Source organism: Balaenoptera ricei, chromosome 18, assembly GCF_028023285.1.
Source record: "Balaenoptera ricei isolate mBalRic1 chromosome 18, mBalRic1.hap2, whole genome shotgun sequence".
In the NCBI taxonomy this organism is placed as follows: Eukaryota; Metazoa; Chordata; class Mammalia; order Artiodactyla; family Balaenopteridae; genus Balaenoptera; species Balaenoptera ricei.
The window spans coordinates 82,087,296-82,113,676 of record NC_082656.1 but is presented as its reverse complement, the minus strand read 5'-3'; the positions used below and the strand labels follow the sequence as shown (position 1 = coordinate 82,113,676).

General features: G+C 47.9%; 1 protein-coding gene across 8 annotated transcripts in view; it reads right to left on the bottom strand.

Annotated features, from left to right (window-relative positions):
- Positions 1-26,381, bottom strand: part of ARHGEF7 (Rho guanine nucleotide exchange factor 7) — a 129,122-nt gene that overhangs the window by 90,987 nt on the left and 11,754 nt on the right. For 7 of the 8 annotated variants that reach the window (XM_059903255.1, XM_059903249.1, XM_059903251.1 and 4 more), the window contains exon 2: positions 9,656-9,742. Coding sequence is in view for 6 of the 8 variants with exons in the window: in XM_059903249.1 (XP_059759232.1) it covers positions 9,656-9,742 (87 nt within the window). In the remaining 2 variants the exon portion in view is untranslated. Of the gene's footprint in view, positions 1-9,655; positions 9,743-9,924; positions 10,006-26,381 lie in introns of those variants that run through there. The other variant, XM_059903256.1, reaches the window with a different exon arrangement.

The following is a 26,381-nucleotide window of genomic DNA, read 5'->3' as shown; positions in this document are numbered from 1 at the left end:
AAGACGAAACAACTAGAATTTTACTAATAAATGCCCCTCGAGGGGCTTCCCTGGTGGCGCAGTGGTTGAGAGTCTGCCTGCCATTGCAGGGGACACGGGTTCGAGCCGTTCGAGCCCTGGTCTGGGAAGATCCCACATGCCACGGAGCAACTGGGTCCGTGAGCCACAATTACTGAGCCTGCGCATCTGGAGCCTGTGCTCCGCAGCAAGAGAGGCCGCGATGGTGAGAGGCCCGCGCACTGCGATGAAGAGTGGCCCCCACTTGCCGCAACTGGAGAAAGCCCTCGCACAGAAACGAAGACCCAACACAGCCAGAAATATAAAAAATAAATAAATAAATAAATGAAAATTAAAAAAAAAAAAATGCCCCTCGAAAGCGACAAGCTAACCATCATCAACACAATAAACTGAAGTAAAGATGTCGCGGTGTCTCATCTTCTGCCTCTCAGATGATCACACAGACCGATTCCAAGGTCTACAGATTATCCTTTTCAAAGTCACATTTTACAGAAGAAGAAACTGAGTCCCAAAGGGGCTACGGGTCCTTATCTGCCCCGAACGTTTCCAGACATCTTCTGGGGATCTGCCCTCATACAAACCCAATTCATGGACATCCAAATTGAGGTCTGACCCAAGAGTGGAGGCCAGCAGGGTGCCTACCTTCAAAGCCCTACAGAGCATCCTGAATGCACCCGTCCTACATGCTGGCACCTCCTCAGCAGCTGGCCACGGCTGAGACCATCCATCCTGCAAAAGGACAGTCCATTCCCATGAAGCACGTCTGAACGACGCATCAGAACCCTGCAACATGAGCTAAAAAGATCAAGGCACAATTGTTCACATGGATAAAGTGAACATTAACAGATTAAACCTTACTGCGGTCCCGTCCATCTTGTTCATCCTTGGTCTCACGCACTCAACACAGATCTAACCTGAGTGCCTATGCATGCCAGCACTGGGACTCACGTGTATTCACAGTGCCCTCAAGGTTCCCAGGCCAGGGGGCTGGGTGAGGAGGGAGAAGCTTCACTGAAGACTGCAACCCTGGCTTTGCAGGACGCGGACGTGTGCCCAGCCCAACACCCAGCCTCTAGCCGAGCCCCTTCCTGGAGGCTCTGAAGAGTCAGACACAAAGTGAAGAGACATGCTTCCAATTCCTCCAAGAGAGCCGTCCTCCCGTTTCACCCCACAGTTCTCCTGCCTCCCACCCTCCACCACCCAACAGCGGAGGGGGGCTTTCTCAAAAGGACCCTTTGGAAAAGCAGCCCCAGGTCCATGTTACTTCCTGTCATTACTGCTGACAGGCAGGAAGAATGACGGCTGTCTGGGAAGCTGTACTGAACCTCAGCGCACGAGAGACGAGGCGCCGCCCTCGCAGCGGGGACGGACGTGGGCCGAGCTGCTGCACCCCGTCTCAGCCTCGTTCCTCCACCTCCTCCAGCCCGGGTCAGGGACACAGCTCACTGGCCTTACCCAGCCTGCCTGGGACCAGCCTGGGGCTTTAGCCTCATCAATACGACAAGTGAGAGGAGCTTAAACTATCCGAGCCACCTCCACTTTTCCCGTTTCACCCTTAATTCCGCCTTGCTCTGCTCCTGAACCTCTTCGGGAAGCTTCTCAAGGGGCGTCACTGTTCAGGAGGCCTCTGATGAGCGGGACGGCGGGCTGCTCCACCTTCACGAGCTGTGGACGTGGGCAGGCACCCTCCGCGCCGGCGCCTTAGTTCCCTAGTCACCGCGCGGGCAGCACGATCCACCCTGAGAGAGCTGCTTGAAGACTGAGCGAGCTGACCCGCGTCTACGGGGCAGGGCCCAGGCCGCGGTGGGCACACAGAGGCCGCCGCTCATTCTCGCCACCTCTCGGGCTCCTCTAAGAGCACCGCCACCAGGGGAGGCCCAGCGCAAGCTGGAACTGCAGAGCTCGTCGTGCAAAGATTCTTGTGAACTTCAGACGGGGGCAGCAGAGCATTAAACCAAGCGCGGGGCCCCGCGTGACGACTCGGCGGCATGCCCGCGAGGCCAGCCCTGGCGCCAGCCGAGCTCCCCGAGAACCCCCGCTAGGCGTCAGGCTAACAGGACTGCCCTGCGATCCTCAGTTCACCTAGTCCAGCCCGGGCACAGTGTGCCCGGCGGAACGCAAACCCTGGCTCGCACGCGCTGGGCTGTGACGGAGACCTCCTCGTCACCTCAAGTCTCCGTCTCCTCGGCTGCAAAATGGGGAAAGCACCACCTCCTCCGCAGGACACCTGGGGGGATCAGACGATACGGCACATATGAAACGCCTAGGCACCTACTCTGTACCTGACGAATGTTAACCCCATTTAATTCCAAGCTGACTGTCCTCCCCCAGTCTCTCCAGTGATCTAGACTCGCGCAGTCCAACGTGGGGCCGCTTGCCTTGTGAGCTGCTCAGCGCTTCCAATGTAGCTGATGCAGAGTGAGAGGTGCTGCGAGTGTGAGAAACACACACCAGATTTTAAAGACTTAATGTGAAAAGACAAAGTAACGTCAATAATATTTTTATGTTAACTACACACTGAAATAAGAATATTATAGGTACACTGGGTTAAAGACAATGTATTATTAAAATTAACTTAATGTTTCTTTTCACTTTTTTTTAATGTAGTTACTAGGAAATTTTACAAACACAAATGTGGCTCACATTATATTTCTATTGGATGGTGCTGATCTAGACAATGAGACACCCAAAGACCTGAAGGGGAGTCTAGTTCTCCACAGTGGAAAGCAGCCTGGATGCAGAAGGGACTCGCCACTCGCCCACAGGACAGCTGGCCAGGCTCTCCAATGGAACACGGCGGGTGAACGCGGACACTGTCTTCCAGGAAAAATTAAATAGAATCGTAATATCAGAGTAGAATTTGACTATCTCTGCTTATAAGTACCTACAAGATATTCAGAGAATAGTTATTCATCTCCTAAATGACTTTTTAATCACTTACTGTCTCTCAACTTCTTTAAACGGCAAGTTCTGGCAAAAACATAAATAAACTGACTTCAAGAATTGATTGAGTCGGTCAATAAATACTACATCATTACCTACCACTTCCAGCCCACCATGGAGTCAGGAGCACAGGTGACTAGCTAACACGACAGACTGCTGTGTGACCGCAAACACACCTTCAGTGCAAAGTTGTAGCAAACAGCTTAACCTGAATCTAGGTCGAAGGTAACACCTGGGTGGGGCATCTCATTCCCAGGGAAAGGACTATATACTTTTGTCTTTGTTTCAATTAACCCTGAAGCCTACATTAACAAGTTTCAAGTTTTCACATGAGCATGTCTTAGTTATTCCAATAGTATTTTTAAATATTCTTTTGGACAAAATCTCAATCATAACCTTGTTAAAAATCTAGAAGAGAATTGAGCAGGAGGACAAAGAAGTTTAACAAAAGAATTTGTCCGTCGGAAATACACAAAGACGACGAACGTTTTAGAAAGATGTAAGGCGATTTCTTTCCCTAACTCATCAGCCCATCAGCCTAGCTGATTACAGCACTGGGGAGCCCACCTAATACCTTTCCCTTCTCTCCCGACTTTAAAGACAGAAAATGAAAACTTCATCACTCACACAGAGGGAAATCGGCACCTCTGCACACAGCCTCGAGCCGTGCTTCCAGCCAGAGTTCCCCCTTTACAGAGCGACCCCGGAACAGCCAGAGGCTACTTGTCAGAAAGCTGGAAGGAGCAGTGCAAACGTCTACAGTTTTCAACTTTGATTTCCTAGTCTAGCAGCTCTCCTTTCACATCCTCCTCTGCGAGTCCAATGGAGGAAACCTTGAGTGCGTCACATCTGCTTTCGTTTACCATTTACGCAGAAATGCGGGCACTGCAGATGATACAAAAAAGAAAAGCCAAAATGTTTACCCCAAGAGGTTTTCATTTTCCTGAGGGAAAGAGAAGCAACTGATACAGGCAGTCACAGGACTGACTGCAAAGGCGTGCTCTCACACACTGCTACGGGCAAGGCAAAAGGATAAAAATGTCTCTGGAGACAATTTGGCAATAGTGCTTTGAATGTTTAAAAGCCCTACCTTTGACCTATGCACTGCCCTATCAGGGAATTTCTCCTTCAGAGATAATCAAAGATGAAGGATTCTGTACAGAAATGGCCATCACACAGATCGCTGTTTACCACAATGAAAACTTAGAAACAACCTCTACACCCAAAAATGGGGATTAGCAGCACAAACTACGAAGAGGCCATTAAAAATAACTAGGCAAATATTTAACACAAGAAAACAGTCACTATGTTAAGTTAAAGCATATTATAAAACATTTATACTACGATGTCACGGATATTTTAAAAGCATATTTACGTATGTGCAAAGGGGAGAAAAGACTGAAAAATACACACTAATTTTCACATTGGTTATCTCTAGATGGCATCATTATATAATTATTTTCTTCTTACATTTCTCCATTTCCTGAATTTTGTATAACTGAATATGGATTATGGGGTAAAGTTTTTTAAAAATACATACCAACATTGTTCAAACTACAAGAAAACGGTAACAGTAACAGCCACTGTCTATGTAGCACCTAAAACACGTGAGGCACTGTTCTAAGTGCTATATGCTAATTCATTTAATCCTACCACAAATACGAAGGGCCTGCATCGCGGTGATGCCCCTTCTCCAGATGGCAGAGCTGGCAGGAGGCAGAGCGGGACAGAAACCCAGCGGGCTGCAGGCCAATGTGCTCACCGGCCCTCCGAAGCAGAAAGCTGATATTCGTGGGCAACTACCAGGAGGTGAGCAAGGCCCTGCAAGTACACAGGACACTTTTACTAAAGGCCCAGACCGCAGCGGGAGAGCACGCCCAGCTGACCGTTCAGCGTCCGCCCCAGCACGACCTGCTCGTGGCTGCGCAGCGCCGCGTACACAATTCCTGGGAAGTGAGACAAACTGGGTTTTCTGTGAAAAGTTACTCTGAGGAGTGGCCAGCTGCTGCTGATGGTGATACAGGTGGAGAGGCCTAAGAAAGTAATGACTCAGCGAACAGATATAAAGTTGTTAAAAACAGGTAAAAAATGAGATGGCATCCAAGTCAGCAAAGGCTCACATCTGTGATGTGAACAAGTCCACCATTCACCCTGCAAAACAAACACCAAAGTGCCACCAGGGCTTCCCTGGTGGCGCAGTGGTTGGGAGTCTGCCTGCCAGTGCAGGGGACACGGGTTCGAGCCCTGGTCTGGGAAGATCCCACATGCCGCGGAGCAGCTGGGCCCGTGAGCCACAATTGCTGAGCCTGCGCTTCTGGAGCCTGTGCTCCGCAACGGGAGAGGCCGCGATAGTGAGAGGCCCACGCACTGCGATGAAGAGTGGCCCCCGCTTGCCGCAGCTGGAGAAAGCCCTCGCACAGAAATGAAGACCTAACACAGCCATAAATAAATAAATAAATTAAAAAAAAGAAAAAAAAAAGTGCCACCAAAACAGTCTCATAGAGTGAAAGTCAGAACATTTCCTCCTAAACAGTCTCACGGTCAAGGGAACAGTTTTCTTTCACAGTTTTAAGCACTAATAAACGACTATGCCATTATTTCCCTTACATAGATCTGCCTCTTCCGGCTTACCTGTGGTCATTACAGACATACATTAGTTTGCAACTGTCGACGATTTACCTAATCACACAGATTAGTATAAAGTGAGTAATGCTGCATCCCAAACCGGACACCACCCGCTTCTCCAGGAAGGGTCCAGAAGCAAGGCTGCCTGCAGCAGTGGAAAAGCCCCTCACTCAGGGCCAAACAGCAGCTCCGCGCCCCAGCTCCGCACCGCCAGCCCCCTCAGCGGGCTGCACGGCCCCGGCTGGCCTTTCTGCTTACTTCCAGAATGGAGACTCTCACATCCGCCCCCGCTCCCCAGGACCTGCTGAGCGCACAACCTCTGGAGATGGGTCCACACATCAGTATTCCTTAAAAAGCCCAACAGCAGCCCTGTGGCTAATGTTCATGCAGTTAACAGTGAGAACTGATGAGTTAGGCTGCGTCTCCTTCCTGTAAAACAAGGACTGTAATAACTCAAAAGACGAAGGAGCAAACTAAGACAACACGTGGAAGTCCTTTAGAAAGTGTTACAAATAACCAAAAACAGCACGCTATTGAGAACTGAAATCAGGGGTCAGATGGAAACTCTGGAAAACTACACAAAGACAGGACTTGGTCACCATGAGCAACTTTCTCTCTCACACACAACGTTGCCTGCACGTCCAGGACAAGTTCTGTCCTTGCTACACGTGCTAGGCAAACGAGGGTTTCCAAACACAATATTCCCAAGCTGGAGAGAATCATGGTGCCTGGCTCCTTGTATCAGTAAACTTAACTTTCCAGAAAAGTTCCAACTTTATTTATCAAGACATACATAGTCCTAAACAGGGTCATCTTACATCCTTATTACACCATTAGGAACATGAGAAAAAACCTAAATTCTTATCAAATTCCATACTATTTAAGGAAACAAAAAAGTCAAACAAGATGCTTGCTGGGAAGCAAACATTATATGAAAGATGAAAAGATCATCCAAGTTATATGTGCTGTTTTCCTAAACACAGTTTTCCAATTTTTAAGTTTTTTTAAATTTTCCAAATTTAAAAATGTTTTCCAACTTAAAACCTAAATTGCTTCTCAAAGTTTAACAATAAATGCAAACTGTACAATATTCCCTTAAAATTAAAACGCCTTTCATAATCAGAACAACTCATTAGGGGAATAATACTTGATTTTCCACAGCGAGTTAAGGTGTGTATGCATTAAAATAACTGATAAAGTAATTATGATGTTCAGTTCCTCTCTTCCTTTAAGAAATCTTAAGACAGTTTTTTTTTAAATAAATTTATTTATTTATCTATTTATTTTCGGCTGCATTGGGTCTTTGTTGCTGTGCGCGGGCTTTCTCTAGCTGCGGAGAGTGGGGGCTACTCTTCGTTGCAGTGCACGGGCTTCTCATTGCGGTGGCTTCTCGTTGCGGAGCACGGGCTCTAGAGCACAGGCTCAGTAGTTGTGGCGCACAGGCTTAGCTGCTCCGTGGCATGTGGGATCTTCCCGGACCAGGGCTCGAACCCGTGTCCCCTGCACTGGCAGGCAGATTTTAACCACTGTGCCACCAGGACCAGGGAAGTCCCCTTAAGACAGTTTATAATGGTGGTAGACAAAAAAATACATATACCAAAGACAGGCAGTCTGTTACAAACACAATGCAGTCTAAACTAAGCCCTGGAAAAAGCTACCTTGACACTTACATAGAACAAAAGCTAATCTAGAATTCAAGCTATCAATTTTGAGTTTCATGTTTGTAATTTCAAAAGCTTTCCTGTCGGGGGCTTCCCTGGTGGCGCAGTGGTTAGGAATCCTCCTGCCAATGCAGGGAACACGGGTTCAAGCCCTGGTCCGGGAAGATCCCACATGCCACGGAGCAACTAAGCCCGTGCGCCACAACTACTGAGCCCGAGTGCCACAACTACTGGAGCCCGCACGCCCAGAGCCCGTGCTCTGCAACAAGAGAAGCCACCGCAATGAGAAGCCCATACACTGCAACGAACAGTAGCCCCCACTCGCTGCAACTAGAGAAAGCCCGCGCACAGCAACGAAGACCCAACGCAGCCAAAGATAAATAAATAAATAAATATTAAAAAAAAAAAAAAAAAAGCTTTCCTGTCAGTCTCTTGTCTTCCAGCATTTTGTGAAAATGAAGTGTGTAGAGCTACAAAGTGTTTCAAAAGAGCAAAGTCCTTCTCTCCTCACTCCCTTTCCATGTATTTTTCTTTAAAAACACTGGGAAACCGCCCGCCACACTGTGTTCCATGTGTGAGGCTGTCTTTCAGCAAACAGGCCTGTCCCTTCACATCACAGATTACAACAAGTCTGGAAGCGCAAGTTGAGTCCATACCATACAGAGCTCCTTTTTCACAGTGACTAACCAATGTATGAGCTTTCCGATGTGCTTTTTTAAATTATTACCTCTGATTTCATTGAAAGTTTTAAAGTTTAACTTATAACTGAGCTTGAAAGAATGTTAACTAAACTTGCCTCTATTGTAAATTTACTGGAAGAGATATTTAAATAGCACAAAATAAGTCATACTTGATTTTTTTATATAAAAGGAAACCTTTACTACCAACTACAACTGCCAGGTCATGAGTCAATCACAAATATTTACTGAAGGCCTGCTATATGGCAAGCACTGTTCTAGATGCTTAGGATGTGTTAGTGAACAAAGTCTCTTCTAGAACATCTTTAAATAAACTCAATTTTAAAAAATAGCAGCTATATAAAATTTCAACAGCAACCTTTGGAAAACTAAGGATGAGATGTTTTGCGTTTTTTTACCTTCAACTTTCTTTAAAACAATACCTTCTTAGAAAAATCCTACACTTAAGTGTCAGATTATAATCAATGTGCAAACTGAGTTTCAAATTTAGTCTAATGAGAAACAAAACTCAATAGTTTGAAGGGGATAATAAAATTCCTCAACAAAGGTCAAAAAAAGCAAAAACTGCTACAAGCATTTATTATCACAGCCTAACAGGGAAACTCAACGATAAAAGGACAAAGCCCACCCAGCAGAGGAAAAGACCTTTCTGAAACAATGTCTCTCCCACGCCTAAACAGCAACCATCTCCACTTTGGACTCTCCTCTGAGCATTTTCACTTATCTGTACATGATTTCCTCACAGACATCAAATGCTACCAACTCAGTGTTTCCAATCATACTCACAAAAACAGTAATTTACTCTGTATCAAACTTCAACCAAGAGATAAGCTTTCCATATAGCCTTCCTCACAGATTTGATGACTTCTACATTTATTTCCCAAGAAACCTAAGAGACTGTTCTTTTAGGATGGGAAACTGCTATGGTTCTGTTGGAGATGCTTTCATATACTGTTACCTAGGAGCTTGGTATAATTCATCTCAATACTCAGATAAGGAAACAAAGGCAGAGAGTGGTAAAGCCGCAGGTAGAAAAGGCAAGATTTAAACCCCCAACTGACTATAACCACATTAGTCTGTAATTTCCAAATAAAAAAGCAGCTAGATTTCTGATCTAAAGTCCTACCCCAGGATTAAGAAAAATCACACATGGTAACATAAGATGAAAAAGAAATTTCCAGAGAGCTGCTACTGAAAGACTGTATTTAGCACAGTGACAAAATCCTAAGCAACATGGAAATGACACCCACGCCCCAAAACATAGATTAACATGTCCCTAACCTAAACATCAATTATCAGAGTAAAAACCAGCTAAAGGGAGTGACACTTGGAGGACTGGGGGCCCATTTTATTTCTCCTGGCTCCGCCTGATCACCTGCTTAGGGTTCTGACGGCTGACCCAGACCTGGATGCGGGTCCCCCGAGAATCCCTAGGGCAGAGTTAAAGCTAAGGCAAGTACCAAGGAGTCAGAAAGCGCCCCTGCCCAACAAACGGCTGTCGAAAACGTGTTGTCACCTGCACCACGAGCTACTGGAACCACTTTTCCCCATTGCAACGGGCAAAATGTGGGGCTCCTCCCTGCCCTGAGCCCGCAGTCGCCCCTGGGGGACCCGCGAGCCGGGCCCCGGGCGCCGTCGCTGCGGGCCGTTACCACGCCCGCCCGCCTCGCGCCCCAGCGCCCAGCCGGCCCCGGCGCCCCCGCCACTCACCTCCAGGCGCAGGGACGCCCCGCAGCCTCGCAGGAACTCGCGGATGTTGCTCAGGCACTCGCCCTCGCTCCGGGGCTCCGGGTAGACCTGCAACACAGAGCACAGGCGCTGAGCGCCGCGGGCAGGCCGCGGAGGCGCCCCGAGGGGAACACGACGCGACCCCGGCGGGCGTGCCGGCCGCGCGAGCGACCAGGGCGGGCTGCCCCGGCGGCCCGGAGCTAGCCCGGCCGCCCCCAGCGCCCGCCCGCTCGGCCACCGCCTCTCCTCACCCTTTTTCCTTCCTCCGGGCTGCACCAATCTCAGCCCCCTTCCCTCACCAGGAAGTGGAGCGGCGCCGGAAGTGACGTCTTCAGACCGCGCCCCGGCAGGCCCCGCCCGCGACCTTTTCCGGTCCTCCGCCGTGAGGGCGCGGCCTCCTCCCTCAGCAGCTGGTGCTGGCCCTCCGACGCGGCCCACCTGGCGTGGCCCACGCGCGGACTTCTCCTCCCCGCACCTGGCGCTCGCCCTCGGACGCGGCCTGCCTGGCCCGGCTCACGCGCGGACTCCCCATCCCCGCACCCGGCGCTCGCCCTCCGAAGCGGCCTCGCAGGCGCAGCCCGCCCCGCCCAGAGGGACCCGGGAAAGCTTGGCCTCCGCCGCTTGAAGCAACCACGAAGGGGCTGTTGAGAACCTGTTGTTTTCTCAGTTCTTCCCCGCCCCCGGCTCGGGGAGAGTGGAGCTGGAATTCTAATACGATGACTTAAAACAATTAGCGACGTAAATTATGCCGGTTGGGATTAAAGTGCAGTGTTTTCTTTTACTACGTATTGACCATGTGCTTCATCAGTGATTAACCAAAATAGCCGGTCACTCGTCAGCGAAAAGTCAGCTGGGGAGAGATCGTGGCGAATGCAGCCTCCATCACAGGTGAAGAGCAGCAAGGGCTCCTGCAGACTGTCTGGTGCTTGGTTCGAGGCAGGGCTGTAAAGGCCATGGCCACACGTGTAAGAAGTTACTGACAGCCTCTCAGGGCAAGAAACAAAGAAAACCAGGAACGGCACCAGTTACACAGAACAATCAAGGGAGAAGCCTGAGATCTCGGAAGAGCTTTTTGTTGTTGTTCTGAATGGCATGTGAAGACTTTTTACACTAAAGTATCATCCAGAATTCTAGCATTTGGGGACGTTCAAGACATTTTTGTTCTTCTGTCCTCTAGGGGGAAATCACGACATTCCATCAGGCCTCTCTCAGGAATACTGCAGTTTCATTGCAAAGTGGTCAAGTCTTATAAAACTACAAAAGAAAACCAGGGTGTTGAGCAGTGCCAAGAGGGAGGAAATGACACTTTTTTTTCTCTACAGTTTAAAAATTCTTAGAAGTGCCAACATATTTCCCTCCAAATATTGAACAGATTTGTTTTTTTCAGTGGAACTTGAGAGTGGAACAGCAAAACCAAAGCTGCCTTCTAGTCCATTTTACTCCTCCCTCACACTTTTTGCATACAAATACAGTCAATCCTCATTCACGGATTCTGTATTTGCAAATTCGCCTACTCGATAAAATTTATGTGTAACCCCAAAATCCATACTTGCGGCACTTTCTCAGTCATTTATAGACGTGTGCAAAGCAGCAAAAAATTTGAATTGCCTTATGCACACGTTCCCAGCTGAATTTGAACAAGGCCATGCTCTGCCATCTTCTTGTAGCTCATAATGTAAGCAAATGTCCTTTTCACTCCACTGGTGCCACATTTTTCACTTTTTTTTTTTTTTTTCTGCTTTTTCTTGGTGATTTCACTGTTTTAAATGGCCCCCAAGCGTAGTGCTAAAGCACTGTCTGGCGTTCCTAAGCGCAAGAAGGTTGTAATGTGCCTTACAGAGAAAATACGTGTGTTAGATAAGCTTCACTCAGGCCTGAGTTATAGCGCTGTTGGCAGAGAATTCAATGTTAATGAGTCAACAATACGGTACATCCAGAAAAAGGAAGAGGATATTCGCAGATCTGTACGTGAAGCCGCTCCAGAAAGTGCTAAAGTAACCTCTATAGTGCGTGATGGAGCTATGGAAAAGATGGAAAAGCAACTAAATTTGTGGATTCATGAGATGACAAGCAATAAAAAGAGTGTAGTGGACAGCGTTGTTGTGAGGCTGAAAGCCAAAGAAATTTACGGTCATGTTACCCAGGGTCAAGAAAATGTTAAACCCTTCTCAGCTAGTGCAGGCTGGCTTGCACGATTCAAAAGGCGATACCACATGAAAAATGTTAAACTTGCAGGCAAGGTAGGTTCTACGGATCAGGAGGCTGCAGAAGAATTTAAAAAATACCTGCTAAGCATTATATATGAAAAGGGTTATATGGAAGAGCAGGTTTTCAATGCTGATGAAACTGGCTTATTTTACAAGAATGTTGGCAAACGAACCTATGTAATGCAAATGGCCTCCAAAACTCCTGGCTTTAAATCATTCAAAGACTGTGCAACCTTGCTATTATGTGCAAACGCCAAGGGTGACTTTAAGTGCAAACCCCTCATGGTACACAGAGCACAAAACCCACAAGCACTTAGAGGGAAAAACTTGAACCGTATGCCAGTCCACTGGAGATGGAACAAAAAAGCATGGATGGCATCCAAAATATTCTGGGATTGGTTCCACAACTGCTTCATCCCAGAAGCTGAACGTTATCTCCATGGCAAAAACCTTGCCTTTAGGGTTTTATTAATTTTGGATAATGCCCCAGTTCATTGCCGTGAAGAACTCGAAAATGCCCACCCTGACATAGAAGTTCTCTTCATACCCCCAAACACAGCATCTCTTATCCAACCCCTCAATCAGGGCGTGATAAAAGCTTTCAAGGCACACTACACCAGGGAGCTTTATAGCAAGGCTTTTGAGGCTCTCAATGCCAATGAGGAGACCACCATGATGGACTACTGGAAGTCAGTCACCATACGCAATGTTATTGATTATATCAGCACAGCCTGGGACAGCATCAAGCAGGCTACTATCAACAATTGTTGGGGGAATGTTTGGCCAGACTGTGTGAAAATTTTTGAAGGTTTTGAAGGTGTTACAGAAAATATAACGAGCAGTGTCAAAAACATAATGCATATTGCACAACAGATAAGTGGAGAAGGTTTCAGTGACATGAAGGAAGGCGATGTGGAGGAAATTTTGGCAGAAGCAGCAGTAGAGCCCACCAAGAAAGACCTGGATGAGATTGCAAAACAAGGCAATGGAGTTAGTGATGACGAGGATGGTGAAAGTCAGCCTGAGACTCCAAGAATCGTCCCTCTCACAGCAGCCAAAATAGCAGAATGGAATTCTGCCTTGGAAAAAATTTTCAATGACATGGAAAAGTGTGACCCTGTGCCTGAACGCAGTCTCACGTTTAAGCGCCTTACCTCCACCGCGTTCATCCCTTATGCCGAAACGCTTAAAGATTTGAGGCAAAAAGCCAAGCGGGTGAGGCTGAAGCAGTTTTTCAAGCCAGATTGGGAGGGCAAGTTGCTGACACCGTCACCCAACTGGGAAAACCAGACTCCTGAGGCAGAGCTGCCAGATCTCACAGGCCACCCTCCCTGACATCTTCCTTCCTGACTCTCCCTCTGTTCCCGTACGGCAAGCCGAGGTCACGAGGTTTAACCCCACCGTGCACTGCCCCATCACGTGTCCCGTGGCTCCATCAACAGTAAGGTGGTTTCCATAAATTTTAAATGTTTAATCTTTGGTTAATGCTTTTGGGGGGGCTTTCTTTCTTGCATTATGCTGTAGTATCCAATATACAGTGTGTATTTGCGTGTGTATGTGAGCAGTGAACATGTGTACTGTGTATGTGACTGAATGGAAGAGCTAAATTAGAACAGTCACACTATGGTAGACTACATTACGTAATGCTGTAATTGAGATGGTGTTTTATTATAAAGATATACTGCATGTAATTATTTGTAAATATATATATATGTTAAATAAGCTATCTTTAAACAGAAATACACCTAAAAACAAGATTATGTATTGACTGGTTGACCAGATGTTGTGACCAGAGGTTCAAAGGAAACTAACCCTGTATTTCTCCATGAACAATGGTTCAGTAGTTGCTAATTCAGTGGTCATGGTGCCCTTGTAGAATGTAACTACCACAAATAATGGAATCGACTCTGTTTAAAATTATTGATCCATAAGGATCTAATTGTTAAGACTTCTCTTCTGAATTGAGTCAACACAGCTACTGTGAGTTCACAAACGATGGAAACATATGTTACAGTTCTTGATAAAAATTATTAAATATAAAATGCAAATTTTATTTGGAAATACATATCTTCATGAGATGTACAGGGTTTTTTTTTAATTAGTTCATTTACCCATGGATAATCATCACTTACTGCTGGAAAGAGATATGGAGCAGCACCAATTCTACTCCTATCTTGGGGTTTTTTTAATGCAAAAACTGAGAAACTTTGTTCATAAAAATAAGCACATGGAAATGGAAGGAGTTTTGTTAGGATGATTCTTTGAAGCCTTCTGAGTTACATAGCCAAAGTCCAGATATAATCTGTCATAAATAAAAACTTAAAATCATCAGCCAACAGCTTGATTGGAGTTTCCTTCAATTTCTGTGAAAGCTAAGTACAACCCTGAGCTGCAACATGCAGTCATCAGAGTCACTCCCCTCCCAGCACCGGGACCCTTTGTGACAGCTGGGAGGCCTTCCACCTGGCAGTATGCACCTCGGGAAGACAACAAAGGGTGAAGTGGGAGAAGGCCATTGTGAAAGGGGAGGTGGGACAGTTGGACCAGCGTGATGCTCTCCTTGCTCAGAGACAGCTGCTCTGGCTCCTTGGTTTTAGTTGAGCATGGATGCAAGCTGAGGACCTAGAAATGGAAATGGATTCCCTTAAAACTATCCTGAACTCCACCTAAAGCAACATACCTGTTTGGAGAACTGTAATGTAAAAGAGTCAAAACTTTATAGTAAGTAGTTCCTAACTGTAACACACATACTGACCTCGAGCAGGCCACTTGACCCCTCTATGTCTACACCTGTATCCCCAGTTTAAGCCTGACACATTCAGCGTTTGTCAACAGGGCTGTTGGGAGGGTGAGATGCATAATAAATTGGTTCAACAATATTGGACCTAGACTCCTACCAGATCGTGTGATGAGTACTGTGACTGCAAAGAAGGGGGGGGGGGCACAGCCCCTGCCCTCGGTGAGGAAGACCTGCTCACAGTGTGGCGAGTGCAGCCACACAGGTGTATGCTCAGGACCCTGGTGCCACAGACAGGGCAGGCCAGAGGCTTAGCCACCCCAAACGGTGACAACCGAGTCAGAGACGAAAGGGTGAAGAGGCAGATGAGACTGCATTGTCAAGGGTGTGACACTTGAAAAGTCCATCATGTTTTCAAGAGTGGTGAATAATCAGGGCAACTGAGATCATGGGTGAAGCTGCAATGGAAAAAAATGCATTGGAGCGATGATGATACAAAAGGAGATATTTAAAAGCTCCCCCCCCACCATATTTTGCTGAAGAAGCTGTATGAATGGTAAGTGAGCACATGAAAAAGTGTTGAGCATCATTAGTCATCAGGGAAATGCAAATTAAAAGCACAGATAACACTACCCACCCACCAGAGCGGTGAGATGGAAAAGGCTTACAGTATCGAGCGTTGGCAAGGATGGGAAGCAACTGGAGCTCCCACGCGTGACCGGTGGGAATGTCAGGTGGTGTGCTTGGGAAACCGGCAGCTCCTTGCAAAGGTAAACATACCCAAGCCCCAGCAATTCCTCCCCTAGGTGTTTACCCAAGAGGGATGAAAACATATGGCCACAAAAAGCCATGTTCAAGAATGTTCACAGCAGCTTTATTTACAGTCACCAGAGCCTTCACAACCTGAAGGCGAGCTCCGCTCAGTGCATCTCCAGATGTGTTCAGAGAGGAGCTCTGGCCTCAGATGACCAACAGCTGCCCCATGCGCTTTCCAGAAATCCTCTCCCAAACTTGCCACGATAATAAACTCCAGGCCTTCCCGCCAAAAACCCTTAATCAGGCAGAGGCATAGACAGCCCCCAAACCATTGTGATTTTCCTTTGAAATATGGCTTTTGTACTCAATATTGGACAAGGGGTGTGTCTGACACTCTGAGAATTTGCTACAAACTAAATCACAAGGCAATGTTAAGGCCAGACTTCAGAGACCTCCGCAGATGCCCAGCTCCCGCCTTCTCAACTCCTTTCTACCACCCACTGCACGCCGGGGACAGCCAGCTCTACCCTCAGTCCAAATAAAGTGCCAACTGGAGGAGCTGCCTTCTCTCCACGTCTGAAGGAGTTTAGAGTTTTAGTTTCCAAAACTGAGGAAGAAGAATAGGCAGTTCTAGCAAGCAAAGAATTACATAGGTTCAGTGTTACTGCAACACTTAAGATGGAGAGTACAGAAAACCACTGCAGCTTGTAACAGCTGGGAAACCCTCAGCTGCTCAGGAGCCTAGTTCCCAGAAGTGGTGGCCTGAACTGGTGACTTCCCAGGGTGCTTCCATGTCCTTATCCCTGCCCTCATTTTGTAAATAGTCTCTTTGTTAAACTCTCTTCAACCACTTCTGTTTAGCATGCCGTCTGTTTTCTGCTGGGACCCTAACCCAGTGAGCTTCCTGCTGGTATGGTTAAAAACAGAAAACAGTGTCACAGCAAAAGATGAGAAACAATTTAGGGAAAGGATTAGGTCAATTACAGTCCTGCAACAGAACAGACCACCAGCCTACCACACAGCATTTACAAAGAGTCAGCTTTATATACTGATATGTCACAACCTCCTGGTTACAGTAGGTGTGGGACAAGGAACATGGGGAACAGTATGCAGGACATGCTGCCTTAGTGTTTAAAGAAAAAAAGCAAGAAGAAGATGTGCCTGGGTGTTCAGAAATGCATGGCCTGGGACTTCCCTGGTGGCACAGTGGTTAAGAATCCGCCTGCCAATGCAGGGGACACGGGTTCGATTCCTGGTCCGTGAAGATCCCACATGCCACGGAGCAACTAAGCCCGTGCGCCACAACTATTGAAGCCCGCACGCCTAGAGCCCGTGCTCCATAACAGGAGAAGCCACCACAATGAGAAGCCCACGCACTGCAACGAAGAGTAGTCCCCGCTCGCCGCAACTAGAGAAAGCCCGCGTGCAGCAACAAAGACCCAACGCACCCAAAAATAAAATATAATAAAATAAATCTTAAAAATAATAAAAGAAATGGGGGCTTCCCTGGTGGCGCAGTGGTTGGGAGTCTGCCTGCCAATGCAGGGAACACGGGTTCGAGCCCTGGTCTGGGAGGATCCCACATGCCGCGGAGCAACTGGGCCCGTGAGCCACAGCTGGTGAGCCTGCGCATCTGGAGCTTGTGCTCCGCAACAAGAGAGGCCGCGACACTGAGAGGCCCGTGCGCCGCGATGAAGAGTGGCCCCCGCACGCCGCAAGTTGAAAAAGCCCTCGCACAGAAACGAAGACCCAATGCAGCCAAAAATAAATAAATAATTAATTAATTAATTAAAAGAAAAAAAAAGGAAAAAAATAATAATAAAAGAAATGCATGCCCTGTCTCTGGAAGCACACGCCGGATAACAGGGGCTGCCTCCAGGGAGAGGACCCGGGGCTCAGAGGACAGAGGGGGAGAAGGGAAACTTGCTTTGCACTCTCTACTTTCTGGTACCCTTTGAATTTTGTACCACATGAAACTATTAAATAAATACATTTTTTAAAAGAACAATCTAATGTTCTCACAGGTCAAGGTGCCTCCCCATTAGAAAACAGTCCTCTTTGGAGAGCCCAGCTGTCAGTGTGTTGGGGTCCTTGTGAGGCAGATCTCCACCACGCCATGCCAATATGCAACGCTATGCTTAAAATCCTAAATTCACCACCTAAAAGTCTAATTAGCACTGAATGTAATGACCTGGTAGCCATTGCTTTATTCTAACTAGAGTGCAGCTGTCTCCTGATCAGGGATCACACTTGTCCATAGCTCTCTGCTCACTCTGCAGCCAGAGAGTTTCAGGGGAGTGAAGGCAGAGGTCTGCAGAGCTCACTTGGAGGCTACGGGGCTCCTCCTCCAAATCCATGGAAAACAGTGAAGCATCCAGCAGAGAGCTCAAGGACTTGGCAGCTAAATACCGGATAGTAAATTAGCTCCCAGAGTGTGTGGCCTGGGGTTACAAGTAGTTTACTGGAAGACATTTAAGCTTTTAATAAAGTACATTTTTCTTTGGCTTCCCTTCTTCAGTATATCCCAAAGCCCAGCTCCTGTATGGATGCTACGGTCGTCTGGGGAAAAATAAAGATGTCATCCATTAGCGTGGAGCTAGGCAAGCCATAAAGGGTGATCAGAAATATGAATGCACTAAGTTCAGCCATCCCAGACATGGGGGATGTCAGGGGCAGGCGGACCAGCAAGACAGCGTGGCTTAAATTAGCTCAGGTGTCCCCCGAGGCTCGGTTCCCACGAGCTCCAAAAGCACATTGTAAGTCCTTCAGAGATGGTAGCGCCAGTCCCAAATTGATACCAATGCCAAAAATGGATTTTTTAAAATGTGGGCATAAACTTTCACCAGACTACCTAGGTTAAATTTCTCCACTGCATTCGTGTTTTGCTCTCCCAGTAATGTTAGCTCAAAGCAGGCAGGTGTGTAGTAATCGTCGAATGAGAGCAGTCTTGAAAACAGCACGTGCCCTGTGGTGGCTGTGATCCAGACACCTGGGGCGCAGAGGTGCGCGGGGAGGCCGTCACTCGTGCTCGCGCCTTCCTTAGGCAGACGCCATTTCTCACACCTCTGAAGGCTCTTGATACAGGGAAACAGGAGTACGAAGTCCTAAGACAACTCAGATTGGGCCTTGTAATCAGAGATTTCTCTTAACTGAAGTTTCGCCTGTTCATATGGAATAATCATCCCTTTTTTCCTCTCGTTCTCATGCTTTCAGCCCAACGGAAACATGTATTTTGTAAATCTGAGCCACTGCTTACTTTCTTCTTAAGCCCAATTTCTGCAGTGTTTCTGGTCCTTTGACATCCATCTCCTCTCCTACTGAGCACATTTCAGAATGGCTACCGATGTCTTTGCCTGTGTCCATTGGTGGAAAAGCCTGTAGAGAGGCTCGTAGTCTCCAATGGGAGGGTGCCATGTACCTCTGCAGTGTCAGTGCAGCAGGTAGGGGCGAGAATACCCCCAGGAGAGGAGCCCCGCCCCCCAGGAGCATGGGGCACTGGTGGCCGCAGGTCTCGCGGGTCTGTTCTTTGCCTCACGGACAACCCAACCTCCTACCTTTGACCGAGACACCTCAAGGCAGAATGTCAAGTCCTGTCCCCGCAGCCACTGCCGGGATTGTACCGATGACACCTGTGTCCTCAGATGTCTGCGCGGGGCCTGTGCGGCCTGCCACCCCATTGGTTTACCTCGCTGTGTATGCTCCACCCTTTCCCACACAGTAAAGCCAGGGGCAGCAGTGGGAGCTTTGGAGCAGCGCCCTGCCTCGTGCCCGCCCAGCCCTCCCGGCTAAAGAACCCGTCTTTCATTTCTAAACAGCCCAAGAAGCTGCGTTTAAGGCAAGTTAAAGCCTCTGGGCCAGAAGACGGGACACTGACCACCTTGGAGAAAGTTCTGTTTTCACCCACGCGTTAGCATGTGGGAGGTTTGAAGGCGCGCAGAGAGGGCTGGCTGACTTTGGAGAGAGGCTGGGAAGCGAAAGGGAGCCTTCACCAGAGGAAGGAACATGCATAAGGGGAGAGGAAACAGCTGAGGACGCGCACTGGCAAGTGTGCCTCTCTGTAAATAGCAGCCAGGACCGTCCCCAGAGGGAATGGCAGGGGAAGCAGGCACCCACAGCTTGGAACGCTCGTGCTGTAACAGCCTCCTGCGTGAAAGCAGCCAGTCGAGACTTCATATTAAGTGTGAGTAATAAAAAGGTGATAAAAAGCTCGTTATCTCCCGGAGCTCTTAAGCACCTGCAGAGTACCCGCTGAAATAGGGCCGTAGCTGTGAGTAAGATGTGGAGCAGTATGTAGTTCAAAACTACATTTTCAAACGATCACTTAGAAAAACTGACCTTCATTAGTTAAAGATAAGGCAGCCAATGCATACTCAGGAATTCTATTTCTTCCATACTACTATAGCTGGAACATCTCCCTGCACATTTATAATTTGCCTGTCACATCACTCCTCTGCTCAAAACCCTCAAAAGCCCCCCATCTCACTCAGAGTAATAACCAAAATCCTTTAAGAGAATAAAAGGTAAGACACAGACTGGATGAAAACTGCATTTGCAAAACACACATCCAATCACTGACTTGTATCTAAAACATACAAAGAACTACTAAAACTCAACAGTAAGAAACCAGACAGCCCAATGTAAAAATGGGCAAAAGACCTGAACAGTCTCCTTACCAAAGAAGATATACAGATGGCAAGGCAACTAAACATATGAAAAGATCCATATCATATGTCATCAGGGAAATGCAAATTAAAAGAACAGTGAGACACTGCCGCACACCCATTAGAATGACACAGATCTGGACTTCCCTGTGGTCCAGTGGTTAAGGCTTCACCTTCCAGTGCAAGGGGTGTGGGTTTAATCCCTGGTCGGGGAGCTAAGAGCCCACATGCCCCGCGGCCAAAAAACCAAAACATAAAACAGAAGCAATATTGTAACAAATTCAATAAAGACTTTAAAAATGGTCCACATCAAAAAAAAAAAAAAAAATCCTTAAAAAAAAAAAAAAAGAATGACACAAATCCAACACTGACAGCACCCAGTGCTGGCGAGGACGTGGAGCAACAGGAACTCTCATCTGCTGCTGATGGGAATACACACTGGTCCACACCGTGGAAGAGACTTTCTTATAAAACTAAACATCCTCTTACCATAAGGTCCAAAAATCTTGCTTCTTGGGTAAATTTGCTTTACCCAAATGAGTTGAAAACGTGTCCACGCAAAAACCTGAATACAAATGTTTATAGCAGCTTCATTTATAATTGCCAAAAGCTGGAAGTAATCAAGATGCCCTTCAGTAGGGGAATGAATAAATAGACTGTGGTGGATTCAGAAGATGGAAGATCATTCAGCAATAAAAGAAAATGAGCCACAAAAAGGCATGGAGGAGACTTCAGTGCATGTTACTAAGTGAAAGAAGCCAATCTGAAAAGGCTACGCACTGTACGATTCCAACAATATGACATCCTGGAAAAAGTAAAACTATGGCAACAGTAAAAAGATCAATGGTTGCCAGGGACCAGGGGAGAGGGCAGGATGAACAGGCAGAGCACAGAGAATTTTTAGGGCAGTGAAAGCATCCTGTGTGACACTGTGATGATGGATACATGTCATGTCCAAACCCACGGACTGCACAGCACAGAGTGAACCCCAACGTACATTATGGACTTTACTTAATAATGTATTGGTACTGCTTCATCAGCTGTAACAGGTGTCCCACACTAGCACAAGACGTTAATAATAGGGGAAAGTGGAGAGGGGTAGATGGAAATTCTGTGTACTTTCTGCTAAATTTTATGGAAACCTAAAACTGCAAATAAAGTCTACTCATTTTTTTTTAAAGTCAGTCCTTATGATGGCTGAGCAGGCCCTGCACGGTCTGTTCCCTCGTTCCCTCCTTGACCTCATCAGCCAGCTGCTACTCTCCCCCAACTCACAGTGGCCTCTGCTGTTCCCAGAATTTGCCAGGCAGGCTCCTACCTCAGGACCTTTGCACAGCCTAGTCCCTCCACCTGAAATTCCCTCTCCCCAATAATCACATCACGCCTTTGCTCATATACATCAAGTCTTTGTTCAAATGTCACTTCTCTGTAACGCCTACCCTACCTACCAGAAGTAAAACTGCAACGTCACCCTAATTGCTGGCATCCCCCCCATTTTTCTCCATAGCCCTATCACTGTCTAACATGCTGTGCAATCTACTTGTGTACTATGCATGCGTCCAGAATACCTCCCTGTGCCGTGAAATATATGCTCCACAGGCAGTCTGTTTGATGGTGTTACATCTCAACACCTGGCATATACAAGCACTTAGTATATCATTGGTTCAGTGAATTAATGGTTTAATTAAGGACCTTTGCCTATGACACTAATTCGGTACCAGAATCACTTGGTTATAGCTACCTGAAGTGAAGGTGAATGACGCTGACAGCACCTAGAACCGAAAAGTAATATAATCGGTCTCATATGAGAATTGAATATTTGAGACAGGAACTGTGCTGAAAAACATTTGGAAATATAATCACCATAGACAAAACATTACAGTGACATAAAAGACGCTCTTGGGTTTTACCATAAACCCTTAAGCCCTGTCTGTCACGGCTGACGGATGCATCCTGTTACCGCCGGCTCCGTCTGAGGCCGGCCGCCCGGCTGCTGCCCAGCTCTCCGAGGACCGCCAGCTCGGCGTCCAGGGCTCCGTTTTCGCTCTGTGTGTATCAGGCGTCGGTCAGCCGGGCGCCGCCGAGAGCCAGCGCTCTGGTTTCAGCGCCGTCTCCTGTCACTAAGGAAGATCGCTGCCTCGAGCGGGGCTCCCGGAACCAGCTGGCCGGCTCCCCCAGGCCTCAGCTCCTGTCCGCGGCTGGCACGTTGTACAGCCGCCCACGAGACCTGCCTGGGGACAGGCTTGCCTTATGCCCGGGTCCTAAGTTTCACAGAGGGGCTAGAACAAGCCGATGAGGCCCTCCCGTAATTCTGACATTTCAGAGCTGAGAGAGACACGGGGAGCGCGGGACAGGGAAAGCAGTGAGGAGGGCGCCGCCGGAGCTGCCGCTTGTCCTTGGTCCGCTCGCTGTCTCCCCGCGGCCTCGGGAGGCAGGCGCAGCCCTCACCACATCCCTCCTTCAGCCTGCTTCCTCTCCGTCCCCACGTCCACAGATTCTGTCTTCTGTCCTCTCCACTCGACTTCTGAGCCCAGCCGGTGAGCTTTACTTCAGTTATTTTGTATTTCAGCTCTGTAATTTCCGTATGTTTCTTTTTCATAAGCCCTCTTTCTTTGCTACGATCTCCTATTCTTCCACTTGTCTCAAGAGAATCTGTTTTTGAAGCCTTTTTTGCTGGCGGCTTGAAAACCCTTGTCAGGTGATTCCAGACTCATTCACTGCGAGGAGACGGTCGCTGAAGCTCATCTCCGCCACGACACCTAGAAAAGCAGCGTCCTGTGGCCGGACGTGGGCAGGGGTCGGGGAGGTTGCCAGAAACCGTCTCTGTTTTCTCCGTATTCAGTGACAAAGTGAATTCTTAGTTGGCTACTGAATTGAAAAGCATAGACTAGAATGAACTCAAGACGCACGTCCTCGGTGGCGGTGGAAGGCCAGCATGTGCCACAGACCCTGCAGACCTGCAGAGAAGCAGGGCCCCAGTTTAAGGACCCTAGGCCCACGGCCCCCGGGTGCAGCACGGGACGGAGGCACAGCTCCGCGGACCTACTCGCTGGACCCAGATGCCCCCCACCCACAGCTCAGCAGTGCGGGTGATTTACCCCTCCCCCGAAAGCCGTAGTTTCAAAGAGAACCCTTACCCACAGGTGTCTCCATATCTTTCGGTAGCTTTTAGTGACTCATCATCTTATTTAGCTATAGTTCCTCCCAACCCTAATATGAATATTTCAAGGATTCCTCCTTAAGTGCCTCAACTTAAATAATACATTCATCAAATCTCATACAAGCCTCCTGAGCTTGGCCTCAATACAGATGGTGTTTCTCTTCTGTATATTTTTTAAAATATTTATTTATTTGGCTGTGCCGGGTCTTAGTGGCAGCACATGGTATCTTTAGTTGCAGCATGTGAGATCTCTTGAGTTGCGGCTGTGGGATCTAGATCCCTGACCAGGGATCGAACCCGGGCCCCGTGCATTGGGAATGCGGAGTCTCAGCCACTGGACCACCAGGGAAGTCCCTCTCTTCTGTTTTATGCAACAATTTTCTAGATATAAAGAAACATGAGGAATCCCCTTTTCCAGATAAATTCCAAGTGCCCCTTCCAATCCAAGGCAGGATTTCGTTCCAGGCTCTCCACCTCCATGTTTCAATGCCCCAAAAGCCCATAGAGAAGCACCATGGGGTCTGCTCTGTCCTGAACTAAAAGGCACTAGGTTAGGAAATTTCCCAAGCATGGGGGCACATCCAGGTAGGCAAGCAGCCCGTGCTCACCGGTGGAAAAGCCCCCAGGTGACCACACCTCGGTCTCCCGTCTTCTGAAAGCGCCATGCATGCCATCTGGCTGGTCGCAGGTTACGGTACTCCTGGGCTGAGGAGCTCAGCGGGCCGTCAGTGGTCCTGAAATGCGTCCCCTGGACCAGCCGCATCAGCATGACCTGCACGCTTGTGAGAAACGCCGATCCTCACCCCCACCCGGACCTGCAGAATCAGAAACTCTGGGGTGGCGTCCGGCAGTCTGTATTTTCACAAGCCAGCCAGGCGCATTTGGGCACACTCAAATGTAAGAACCACATAACCACCTAAGCCAAAGGGACAAAGCGATGGAAAGCTATATAGCTATAGTTCCTCCCAACCCTAATATGAATATTTCAAGGATTCCTCCTTAAGTGCCTCAATTTAAATAATACATTACTTGAAAACAACTTGAAATGCAGGTACTGCTAACTCTGATATCAGTAATTTCACTAACATTTTTACATAAAATTGTAAACATTTTTATACAAAAAATTGTTGGGCAGCTATGCCACTTGCAGCTGTAAGAAAAAGAAAACCATCCCAACCCAGAAATTTTCAAGCCATAAGCTCCTCAATGAGAAGGAGAGAGACTTCTTCCTTCCCTACCCCCGCTCCCAATAATACTCTCCCCACCATCCTCTCCAAAAGGATTAAGGAGAAAAAATAGCTGGTGAGCTTCCATTCCCCACACGTGGAGACAGGCTGAATAGTGCGGGTTTTATTGCTTTGATTGGGAAAAATAATACCCAAAAGCTAAACACTGCTTACATTTACTGTGGTTATTTAGGGACAATATTCCCCATAAACACTACTTGATTTACCTTTATCTCCCTTCTTTTATTATGATATGTAACTAATTGTGAGCATTTTCTAAATGAGAAAGAGAAAGCAAATCCCAGGAGAGATGTGTGTATATTCATAAAATTATAAAACAAATAGTCCTCAACTTGAACCTGAACTTTCTAAAAATTATACGTTGACATCCCTAAAAGGCCTTACCTCCATCAGATCTGGGCTTTCAAATGTCAGCGGCAAAACAGAGAGACAGCCTAGAGCAGTAAGTTCTCAGCCCCGTCCCCATCTTTACCTTTAAAGCCATTCATGAATGTAAAATGAATCAAAGGGGCAAGTAAAATGAATCAAAGGGAGAAGATTAAACATCTGACGTTAATTCATTTAAGACAAGACGGAAACCTCAGATGGCTCAGAGTCACCACTGTTTAGTCTCAACACACTCTCTGGACTTGAACACATGTTAAAACAGGTAGGAAATGAGGGGGGAAACACCATAGATATACTTTCCTGAAGCCACTGAAAGAAATAGAGTTTTCTAGAGTCTCCTTTATCAAGAAAGAAACAGCTGAAGGTCAACTTCCTCTTAACAAAATTTCCGAGTTGCTGAGCATCATAATGTGAAAACTCGCTGTAAATTAATACATCCCTGTGTCCAGCGGGCCCTCTGTGGGTGCCCAGCTGTCCCCCACTCTCTCACGCTCCACCCTCTACTCCAACGTTCCCTGCTCCCCAACTTCCGTGTCCGCAGCTGCCCCCGTTCCAACACCCCTTCCCCAGCCCCTCTGTCTGTCCTGAGCTCACACTCCCCCCTTTACCTGAGCACAGGCGCCCTTGCTAAGATCACGAATGACTGGGTTGACCGCTTAGCCAGGCCTGCCCAGCAGAGTGCAGGCGTGCCCGCTGTCCCAGGATGATCAGTGACAGAGCCCTCTTCCCTTCAAGCACACTGCCTACGCGTTTTGGGTTTGGGGTTTTGAAGCCCGCTCCCTTGGCCTCTCGCAGTCTACTGGACGTCCTCCTCCACTGACTTCAGGTCACCACACTCCCCCCGGACTTAATCGCCACCTTCCTTAGCCCCTCAGGCTCGTCCACACTGCCTGGCCAGCCACGTCCGAGTCCCCAAGGCCTTCTGGAGTTCTCACTCTGTAATTTCCCTGTGGGAAGTCTCACCACCCCACACTTGCATTCACATCTCTATGGTGTCACTCCCAAATTTATACCCAGCCCAAGTGTCCTCTCTGAGCTCCAGTTCAGCACCCTCGGCACTGAATCCATTCATGACCTTCTTGTCCCAAGCCTAGGCCCCAGGCCAGGCTCCTGCTCACACAGGTGACTCCGCCAGCCATCCCGGTGCGCAGCCAGAATCCCGGGAGTTACCGTGGACCCACCGTGGAGCCCCGCTGCCTGCCTTCCCTCACCCTCTCCCCCTCCATCTTCGTGGTTTTGGCAGCACGGTGTCCATCCCAATCCCAGCTCCCGCTGGCTCTCAATGGACCACACTAAGAACTGAATAACGCTCTTCTCCTCATCCGTTCTGGGCCCCATCTAAGCCATTTCCCACACTGGAAAGTTTGGAGTACTGTTTTCAAAATCTGCAACTGATCACATCAACCTTCCCTTTAAAACTCTAAAAAACCCTTAAAACCAAGTCACTCAACGTCCCGCGGAGCCTGGCCCGTGGCTGTCTCTCCAGGAGCACTTGAGCTCTCCCTCGGTCTCGGTACCGTGGCCACCCAGACGTCCCCCACTGCTCCTCTAAT